This window comes from Centroberyx gerrardi, chromosome 14 (genome assembly GCF_048128805.1).
Source record: "Centroberyx gerrardi isolate f3 chromosome 14, fCenGer3.hap1.cur.20231027, whole genome shotgun sequence".
NCBI classification, from domain to species: Eukaryota; Metazoa; Chordata; class Actinopteri; order Beryciformes; family Berycidae; genus Centroberyx; species Centroberyx gerrardi.
Genome location: NC_136010.1, coordinates 12,461,480 through 12,472,656, shown reverse-complemented (window position 1 = coordinate 12,472,656; position 11,177 = coordinate 12,461,480). Strand labels below are relative to the sequence as shown.

Below are 11,177 nucleotides of genomic sequence, written 5' to 3'. Positions count from 1 at the left end.
ATGCTGGGTTTTAATAAGGTTCAGAGCCAACGGGCGGCCCGGATGAGGAGCTTTGGTTCGCCTGGAGTCAGACACTCTTCCAGGGCATCGTCGTGCCAAAGCCCCGGTGCCAGTTCGCGGATATACTGTGCGTGTCTGTTGCTGTTGCTGCTGGTGACGCCCCGGGTGGACTCGTCGTGGTGGTGAGTAGTCTGCGCCCGTCACACCTACAGGTCTACCTGCCTGCCAGTAAGATTCATGGGAGCTGAAATATTTGGTATCTTTGGGCGTAAAAGTGCAGGGATTATAAGGTCCGTGTCTGAAAAGTGCTGCTTAAAGAAAGCGTTTTATTATGATTTAGTGTAATTATTATTATTAGGCTATTATTATTATTATTATTATTATTATTATTATCATTATTATTATTATTATTATTATTATTATTATTATTATTATTATTATTTGTAGGCTATTATTGTTGTTGTTGTTGTTGTTGTTGTTGTTGTCATATTAATATTAACCTAATTTGTCCATTATTATTACGAGCCTATCTGTGTTGGTCTAATTGAATAGAGAAGGGAGGGAAATGGCATCCCACGCATTTGAACGATGCGGCTGTTATTCATCGTTCAGTTTAATCGTATGAAACGAACCTGGGACTACAGCCTAGCTCTGGGTCTTTCGTTAGAACTGCACACATTGCCAACGAATTTAAGTTATGACTATTTTAACAACCTTTTTTCCCCTAAAAGTAGTGCATTCCAATTAATTTGGACTAGTGTTTTTTTTTCCCCTAGCAGAATATGGGCTAGGCCATAATGTTGAGGGCCACTATCAATTAATTTATTATCACGGACGTAACGATGCATTTCTCATCAAGGCTGTTGCTGCGCAGAGTTGCTGGCAATATTTTTGAGCAACTTTCTTGTTCTTGTTCTTATTCTTACATTTTGATTGCTGCAGTTAATTTAAACGCACATGATTTATTAAAAGGAAATTCATATTTATTTGTCACGAATGGGTGCATTTTCTTATTATTTTTATGGGTTAATGACTGCGAACAAAAACTCTTAACTGTGTTTTCCTATCCTTTTGGAAGCATTAGTTTTAGATAATTTAATTTAGGCCCTATTACATTGGCCCTGAAAAAACAGAACAGAAAGATTAATTTACCGGTGAAAATAACCTAAATTACGAGTTTGTGAATGAGAGTCAAAGCTCTCTAAGATTTTGTTTCGAAAATGCATTTTCTTCGTGTCAGTTGTTGGCCTGCCATATTGAGCAATAATAATAGAGCGATAAATGTAATTTATGTCGGTGCTGTTGGCTGCGCGCGTGTTCAGCTCAGCTGGAGCCTGCATTCTGCAAGGCAGAACAGTCATTAATTCACCAGGTACCACCACACACACACACACACACACACACACACACACACACACACACACACACACGAAGCAATGACTTCACTAAAATACCCCAAAACCAGCCATCTAGAGCATAGGTGAGGGGTGAAAATATCTCATTGCCTGCGCAATAACATACGTGAAAATGTCCATGTGTGTGAGCGTGTTTATATGAGAAGTGTCTGTGTGTGGGTGGGTATGGGGGTGAAGGAATGCCTAATAGTTTGTGTAGATTAAAAGCAGTTATGGGGAGCAGTGGAAAGAGTGTGTGTAACAGATTTGGCTGGACATTATTGGCTTTGATGGAAATTCAGTTTGTCTTTTCATGAGATGGCAAATTTAACAGGGGATATTCTTGTGATGATGTACTGTTGTCCATGTGAACTTGGGTCTCTAGCATGTTTCACAGAACTTCAATCAAAAATATCCAATGGGTTAAAACGCGTCCAGAGACTGCATTTATCAAGTTTCCCTATATAAGCGATGATCTAGACAGTGGTTTAGGCTCCCCAGGGGGTCGCAAAATCATAGTGGGGAGTCTCAGCCTTTTGCGGAATGTGAAAAATATATATTTCTAATAGGAAATATATCATGTTTATAATCTCTGTGATAAATGCTCTTGTGAAATAATGAACATCTACAGCCTCTAGGTTGCCTACAATAATTCATCAAGTGCAATAGCCTGAATAGGGAAAATTATTAGTGTTTGATGTTACAGTTCATCCATCTTGTGCGTCTTGTGTGTGTGTGTGTGTGTGTGTGTGTGTGGCCATGTCAGGCAATTGCAAGTTTGGCTTCCGTTTGATATGGCCAAGTTCCCTTTGACAGTTTCATCCATAACAATAAAGCAAAATTACTTCAATAAACATTACTTCTCTCAGGCACTTGATCCACAGGGTAAATGATGGGATTTCTTAGTAGATTTCTAAGTCTTGATAACAGCAGAAAAAATGAGGAGATATGGATGAGATTATTGAATGAATGTGCCAAGTTTCTTGAATTGTTACTCTACATGATCAAAGCTCCCTCTTTATATAGCTTTCAAACAGGAGGATTGCCCAGAGCAGGGCTAGAGAAGATGACAGAGCAGCCAGAGGCCAATGTAATATAAGAGAAGTTATGGTTTATTTGTCATCAGAAGTCAACAGAAACCTCCTGTGTCCCACCTCACTTTTGTCTATCTATTTATCTGTCCACTTGTCGTTCCCCTATCATCCACAGTGCAGTGGGGCTTTACATCGTGTTGTTTTAGACCTGTGGATAATGATTTACTAACCTATAAAACCCACAAGTCCTCCTGACTTCCAGAAAGACAGAGAGAGAAAAAGAGAGAGGAGAGAGAGAATGAAGTGTGAATTGCTGCCCTGGCTCTGTCCTTTGATGAGCACTCTGTTCTTATTCCTCCTCTCTAATCCCACTCTGGGGAGCAGAGAGCCTCCAGTCTCCATCCTCTCGCCCAGCCTCGTAAAACACGACCACACAGCTACACGTTCCCTGACCTCCCCTCACTGACCCGCCAAAGCCCCGCAGCCACCAAGCTGCAAGGGGTCCCACACACACACACACACACACACACACACACACACATACGTATGTGCACACACATGCATGCATTCACATCCACGCACACTCTCATACGTGTCACAATTGGATACGGATTAAAACTGAGTTTTGAGTAAGCTCAATGCAGCATTTACCTTAATGGGATACTGTAAAAGTCTCTTCTATTAAGTTAGGGAGATGGCAGAGGAAGAGAGAGAGAGAGAGAGAGAGAGAGAGAGAGAGAGAGAGAGGGAGAGAGAGAGAGAGAGAGAGGAGTAAGTGAGTAAATGGGGTCTTAGTCTGACAGGGTTATTGGAGGCCCCTGACTTCTTGCTCTGATTTGTGACGACATGATTTCAACTCAAACATACCCCATTGGGAAACGTTTAAACACACACACACACACACACACACACACACACACACACACACAAACTCACCTACTCTCTCTCTCTCACACACACACACAGGTCTCATGGGGAGAGGTTAAGTGCTTATTTATTTGGAGACCAGAGTAAATGGTCCCCCCCCCCCCCCCCCCTTCTACTCGCAAACCTTAAACTGTTAAGTGTAGTGAACTCTGACTTATAGAGGACTGTTACTACCACTCTCCTTCACGCAACTCACTACCTTATGTGTGTGTGTGTGTGTGTGTGAGTGTGTGTGTGTGTGTGTGTGTGTGTGTGTGTGTGTGACCGCATGTGCAACACCAAGACCAATACTTACCATATGAGGGGGTCAATTCACTGACACTTTGACACCTATGTCTACTAATGAAGCCAATTGCAACATATCATCAATTACTGAAGTACACTGGGTTCAGTCCAGTTCAGATAATGAATGAATCACTCTAAATGACACGTGTTAATTTTCTCCTGTCTTCAGGTACATCGGTGCGCTGGGGGCCCGTGTGATCTGCGACAACATCCCAGGCCTGGTGAACAAGCAGCGGCAGCTCTGCCAGCGCCACCCGGACATCATGCAGTCCATCGGCGAGGGCGCCAAGGAATGGATCAGAGAGTGCCAGCACCAGTTCAGACACCACCGCTGGAACTGCAGCACACTGGACCGCGACCACACCGTGTTTGGACGAGTCATGCTACGGAGTAAGTCCATGTGTGTGTCTATGTGTATATGTGTGTGTGTGTGTGTGTGTGTGTAAGTGTGTGGATTAGATGTTGAACCCGGGCCCCATCCCCTGCCAATCTCATTCTGTCTCTTTTTCGCCTCACTCTTCCTCATTGTGCCCTCTCTTCCTTTACTCTTTCTACCATCCCTCCTTCTCCGTCCCCCCCCCCCGCTCTCTTCTTTCTCCCATCTTTCCTTCCCATACTCACGTATACCGGCGCTCCGTGTTTATAGTCGCTAATGGACTGTTGTAATGCCTTGCGCCTCGTCAATAAACACACAAGCTCGGAGACGCGGGCTCGTCGTCATTTTGTTTTTCCACTCCCGCCAGACTCTGCTGCTCTGTAACAGATTCATACATATACAGTACACACACACCCATGCACACATTCACATTTTCCCCCCATCTTCTTAGCCGATGTGTACATAATTCCTCCTTATGAAGGGTTTTATTACCGCAGACAGTCTGAATCATGAACATTTTACTATATAACAGAAATAACAGAAGGATAGGCACTGTTCAGTAGCCCACTGGATATTAAATATGTAACCAAAGACCTGTGAGCCAGGCTACTTGGTGTCTTGGAGTCAGCTGGCATTTTCCCTTGGGAGTTCCAGTGGTAGCTGTTGTAGAAGCCTTGCTTTTATTTTGCATCTATCCTGCATATATCTGCCAGTCGACTGGTTGCTAGATCATTACTGCTGCCTTCTCACTTCTGAATGGAGAACAAAACTAACAATTACTCTCGTGGGTGTAGCATGGATGCAATGGTTCATCTGTACTGCTGCATGTAGTGCAAGCAGTAAAAACTGGGACTTCTGTGATGGCTACATCTTTAGGATCATGCTCTTGGATTATGCTTTCTCTTTCTTTCTATTTGAGCAAGGCAGAGTCCTAAATGCTTCAGTCACAGAAGTCACTGACTCTCCTTGGGTTGTTATTGTCCCTCTCTCAGCCATCCTAAGCATGTGTGGGGGCCGACGATGCATGGAAACAAGTAGCAGATACGGAGATACGGGTGTGTGCGGTGGAGAGGAATAAACAGTAATGTAGATGTAAATATTTAGAGAGATATTCTCGCCATCAGACAAACAGCGCAGGTTGAGTGATGACCAACACCCCCTTCCCCCCCACATACCCCCCCAACCCCACCCATCCCACCCCCACCACCACCCCACCCCAAGGATGAAATGGGACATTCCAGGGAATACAGAACAAGCAGGTCAGATCACTCTTCTGGCCCTGGCTGGCTCAGATAGGTTTGTAGAGTGAATTTGTACATTGCTGTTTTCAGATGCATTTATGTTAGCTATTATTATTGTCAGTAAGTTTTGTCAGGTCATTTTGGAGCACAGTGTAAATATTCATTGCGCCTACTAAAAGAAAATGTTTCCAGCATCATGTAAGAAAATGGCACTGAGTCATCAGGTGAAATCTGTTGATGTGCTTTGGTCTGGGTGAAGCGACTCACCATGGACAAACTCTCATGACTCTCGCTGCCATTTACTGTGCACGGGCGCTGCTAAAAGCAACTGTGACCAAACTCTATATCTAAATCTAGATATGTCTCTGGCCACACGGTAGATGAGTCAAGCTCTAAGAAACTAAAGAGACCAGATGAGAACAGCAATGGTAGATAATGCTGTCATGACATCATCCTGGTGCTGATTAATGGGGTATCACTGTGTCTGTCTTTAAACAATTTATGTGAGCAGAGGAGAGCCCCGCTGCTAGGATTATTTCCATGATAATATTTAAACAGAGCTGTCCTATACTCCACACTAGGCCTGATATGCCCCCGTCAGCTGCACTATCACGCCCTGATGGCTCACACCCAGGCCTGGTCATGGCAGCGTGTGTGTATGCATGTTAACGTCTTTCTTTCTTTCTCTCTCTCTCTCTCTCTCTCTCTCTCTCAGGCAGCCGTGAAGCAGCGTTCGTCTACGCCATCTCCTCGGCGGGCGTGGTGTATGCGCTGACCCGCGCCTGCAGCCAGGGGGAGCTCAAGACGTGCAACTGCGACCCCCACAAGCGCGGGCGGGCCAGCGACGAGAGAGGAGAGTTCGACTGGGGCGGCTGTAGCGATAATATTAACTATGGGATAAAGTTTGCCAAAGCCTTCATAGACGCCAAGGAGAGGACTGTCCGAGATGCGCGGGCGCTCATGAACCTGCACAACAACCGCTGTGGCAGAACAGTAAGTGTGCGTTTGCAGGACACAGGTGGACATGCAAGTGTGCGATCCACACACATATGGTGGGACCCATTTTAGAAATCCATTACATCAAGAATCCTCCTTGAAGGATGATCAACAGTGCAATGACAGTCCAGCAGCCATGTAAAAACAAGTTATGTAGCAGCTGAATTTATACAAACCACACAATCCCCATTAAAACGCATAGAGTCCAAACTCACAACTCCCTCCCTCCCTCTCTCTCTGTATTTAGGCAGTGAAGCGTTTTATGAAGCTGGAGTGTAAGTGTCACGGTGTCAGCGGCTCCTGCACGCTGCGGACATGTTGGATGGCCATGTCAGACTTCAGGAAGACAGGCGACTACCTGAGGAGGAAATACAACGGGGCCATCGAGGTGACCATGAACCAGGACGGGACAGGCTTCGCTGTAGCCAACAAAGCCTTCAGGAAGGCCACCAAGAACGACCTGGTCTACTTTGAGAACTCTCCGGACTACTGCCTGCAGGATAAAGCAGCAGGTGGGTAAGCAGAGAGAGAGGCAGAGACAGAGTGGAAGGTAGACAGGCAGTGAAAGAGAGAAAGACATGGAAGCAGAGAGACAGTTCCTCATGGATGTTGATGGATTGCCCCGACTGTGTTATGTTTTAGGGTTGCTATGTGTATGTTGTGTGTATGTTCATGCTTGACTAGTGTGGAATAGTCACAACTGATCTGGTGCATTGTGTAAAAGTCGGTCCAAACAGGTTGGCTATCTTCTGACCATGCTTGTGTGTGTGTGTGTGTGTGTGTGTGTGTGTGTATGGTGTGTGGTGTTAGCTAAATAACACAGCAAGCCTCCCCTGTGATGTCTGTGGAAGCTTATATCCTTGTACCCTGGGGACATGGTCGTTCTGTGACCACCTGACCTCTGTCAGTCTCTGTCAACACACACACACACACACACACACACACATGCAGACACACAAAACCATGGTCAGAAGATAGCCAACCTGTTTGGGCTGACTTACACAAGGCACCAGATCAGCTGTGACTATTCTTGGTTGGATGGTTGATAGTGAGTTATGACACACTGACACACTCTCTGTCAGAACAAACCTTTGGGATATTTGGCAACACCTCCATCTTTCTCAGAAATCAAAGCTCTGTCCACCTCTCTCCCTCTTCCTCCTTCCCTTTGTCTGCCTCTCCCTTGGTCCATCCTCCCCCTCTCTCTCACCCTCCCAGTGGAATCCACAGCCTAGGGACACAAGCAGCTCATTTTTCAAAAAAAAAAAAAAAATCTTCTTTCTGTCTGTCACAGTCTCTCTTTCTCTCTCTCCCTCTCTCCCTCTCTTTCTCGCTCTCTCTCTCTCTCTCTCTCTCTCTCTCTCTCTCTCTGTGTGTGTCTGAACTAAGCGTAGCTGGAGGGCAGAGTGGGCCTCAGAGTGTGAGAGCCTGTCTGTCTGTCACGCTCCACTGTCCATTTAACCCTGACACACACACACACACACACACACACACAGGACTGTGGCTTCAAAGGGAGCAGTGGCTTGGGAAAGGCAGTGTAACTATAGGCCACTCTACCAACAGTGCATAGTTGTGTGTGTGGGTCTGTTGTTCTATGGGCAGCTTGTTGTGATAGGTAGCAGTTCAAACAGGGAGCTTCTCCCACCAAACACCAGCGCTAATCTCTGTGGGTATGACATTCACACAAGACACAGACAACATGCCTCTGCATTAGGTAATAGTTAGCCAGAGTACTGCTAAACACTCCGCAGTGTTGGCTAGCAAGCTGCTACAGATGCATTGATATATGAAACAATGTCCTCTATTTTGTCTACCTATTCCCATTTTGCAGGAAACTATGGTGAAAATATTCAACAAATGTCCATATCTGAGCATGTACTGTAATATAAAGCAGAACCAGAACCTTGCTTTTTGGAAATCCTCAGGAGTGGTGAAAAAGTAAAACATCAAACTAAAGACCAGTTAAGAGGATTTAGCATGTTTTTGTGTCCTCTGTGTGCAGGATCCCTGGGCACGGCCGGGCGGGTCTGCAATAAGACATCACGCGGCACCGACGGCTGTGAGGTCATGTGCTGTGGGCGGGGCTACGACACCACGCGGGTCAAGCGAATCACCAAGTGCGAGTGCAAGTTCAAATGGTGCTGCGCTGTGGAGTGTAAGGACTGTGAGGAAGCCGTGGACATACACACGTGCAAGGCACCCAAACGAGCCGATTGGTTGGATCAGACCTGAGGACACACCCCTTCTAACGCAACCCCGCCCCTTCCCCTTTGCAGGACATCCTGTGGAACATGGCATTCTGGGAAAGTGTGTCCAAAACTGCTCTGCGTCCCCGCCTTCCTCCCCAATCTCGGTTCCTCATTGCATGGCTTTTCTACCTGTCTCTGTGAAAGCACTAGAATTCAACGCCCATCAATATGAATACAATACCCATCAGCCCCTCTTTATGAATGGCCCTGTGACTGAACTACAGATCCCAGAATTCCTCTCACCGTTTGGCGCTGGAATGGGATTAGATGATGGACAGTGAGACCAGTGAACACTCAGTGAAGTTTGGGAGGTGGGTGGATTTGGCTAAAGATTCAGTCCAGAAGGCCATTTTCTAGCGTGTTGTTCTGGGTTAAAAAAAAAAAAATGGTTTGCTGCTTTCATGATGCTTTAAAGACACATTTTTACATTAACTGAGCCTTCAAGCGTATCCAGTATTATTACAACATTATCATATACTCACATAATTTACATATTTTTTCGGGAAATACACTCTTTTATGTACCAAAATGAATGCTTGGCTGGACAGTGGGAAGTAGCTTGACAGGTGCACTTTGAGAAGTGGACAGTGTGGACGTCAATGGGTAGGTTTGGCTCTGTGTGGCCAGACAGAAGGCCAGGCAGAGGACTAGCAGAGGACATGGAGATGGACACCGGATGGACAAATGGACAGATGGATGGACAAATGGATGGACGGATGCATCATTAGAATCTCTGAATGGAACTGTAAAAAAAAAGAGAGCTGTGTAAAGTGATTTATTTAAATTGTAAAGTGTTGTTTCATTTCTCATCTGCGGATGAGACTGCACTACATTGGCTGACATGAGGAGAGAGAAGAGCACTCCCACTATTCTTATTATACAGTGTACTCTACTAAAAGACAGCAAACTGCCGCTGAGAGGAAGAAGGCCTGGATGGTCATTCAGTCATCCATTCTGCCCACACATAACCACAACATCAGACAGATTTGACTTCTCTGCTCTCCAGCTTGCTTGTGTAACTTTGTGTATATTGCTTTATTATTATAAAAACAGATGTTCATATGAAATATACGGTGCATTAGTATGACATTGGGATCCATGTTTCTTTCAGCCAGACAAACAGATAGAAGTCGAGAGAGTGAGAGAGAGAGAGAGAGAGAGAGAGCGAGAGAGAGACTAGATAGTGCAGACAGAGCAGAACTAATCAGTGTGACTGAGCAGGCAGTGAGTGAGTTCCGTTGTGCTGCTGTCATAACCCGCCTGGTGTTATTCCCATCACACACACACACACACACACACACACACACACACACACACACACCACTCACGCGTACACACACACATACACAGAAACACGCCATCGCTGCTCCTGGCCAGTGCATGAGCTGAGAAACACTGGGGCTGTAATACAATACAATCTATGCTGCTAACAAAGGCTGATTCTGTGTGGATTGAGGTGGGGTGTGGCGTATCAGTCAAGGGGAGGGAAGTGTTTGATTAAAGGCCCAGCCTCAACCCCGACCCCCGTTGGCCCCATCCCACCCCCTGCTATGAGGAATTCCAGGTGGGTCCCTGGCTAATGACTAGATGGCTGTAATTACCCCAGCCTGTTGATAGCTAGTGATTGGACATGGTCGTGCCACAGAGGACCTAGTGTGGGTTCCTGCTGGGACCAACTTTAATCAAAGGCTTCTTGGCCGGCTTATCAAAGGGAATACTTTCCAGCAATCTTCTCTGCCTCAGCCCCCCCAGCCTCTCAGTTCAGTCCAGCCCTGCCATGGTTATATTAGGGCCAAGTTGAGTCCAGAAACTCCTGATAACATGGATTCAAAAGGATATCACACACAAGAATGAAACAAAGGCAAATCAACATCATGCACACACGATTGCTTGCGTTTCACATATATTGCGTGCACATAGGATTCCTTGGATGAATTTCCACAGCGCTATCTGCACTGCTGCCTTTTCAGAGAGACCAACTGCTACGGCATTAATTCACTGCTTCTTCTGCGGGGCATATCCATATAATATCATGAGCTTCGCACTGTGAGAGATATAACACTAGTGCAACCTCCTGTAATCCTACAACCCTCTGTGCTGTGTTGGTAGATGTGTCCCCTGGTGATAAGATCATCTCTCCTCGCCCTGGCTTGGGACAGGAAGCAGCCATGTTCAGGCCTGATTGGACACGCCGGTTCCATGACACAGGAAATGCAAAGCATCTGCTTTGGAGATACCCTTATACAGGACGGAGACACAAAAACCTTTCTACCAGATAGCTGAGCTGAAAATCAGATATTGCCTAACCTACGTTATTCTCCTGAGATGCCTCCGTATTCAGAATTGATCAATTTGAACTCATTCTGGTGACATGGCTTTATAATTCAAAGTTTTTTAACAGACTACTATTCAGGCCATGCGTGATTCACCTTTCAGTCTACCAACCTCATCCGTCCTAAAAAGAGCCCTTAACATCCCAGGAGTGGGCTTATAATAGCCACAGGAGGCCCATATCCCCAGATAAGATAAGCTTTATTGTCCCTCAGGGTAATATTATCAAGCCATTCCAGTCATTGAGACTATTCTAGTGCCAGTGTCCTGCGTATGGCCTGTGGCAGAGTCTATCTGTGTCCTGGATGCCAGGGTGAGGGCATTCCTTTAGCAGAGTATCACAG

The 11,177-nt window shown here is 45.8% G+C and overlaps 1 protein-coding gene across 2 annotated transcripts; it reads left to right on the top strand.

The window, feature by feature from the left end:
• LOC139908129 (protein Wnt-2b) lies at positions 1-9,589 on the top strand. 2 transcript variants are annotated; one of them, XM_078288130.1, is made up of 5 exons: positions 1-182; positions 3,810-4,030; positions 5,973-6,250; positions 6,501-6,765; positions 8,256-9,589. In XM_078288130.1, exons 1-5 carry the CDS (start codon positions 1-3, stop codon positions 8,483-8,485), a joined length of 1,176 nt encoding a protein of 391 aa, XP_078144256.1. In that variant the 3' UTR covers positions 8,486-9,589. The 2 variants fall into 2 exon arrangements, with proteins under 2 accessions (XP_078144256.1, XP_071750934.1); XM_071894833.2 differs by lacking the exon at positions 1-182 and having other exon boundaries at positions 3,889-4,030; positions 5,973-6,254; positions 6,505-6,765.
• The last annotated feature ends 1,588 nt before the right edge of the window (positions 9,590-11,177 follow it).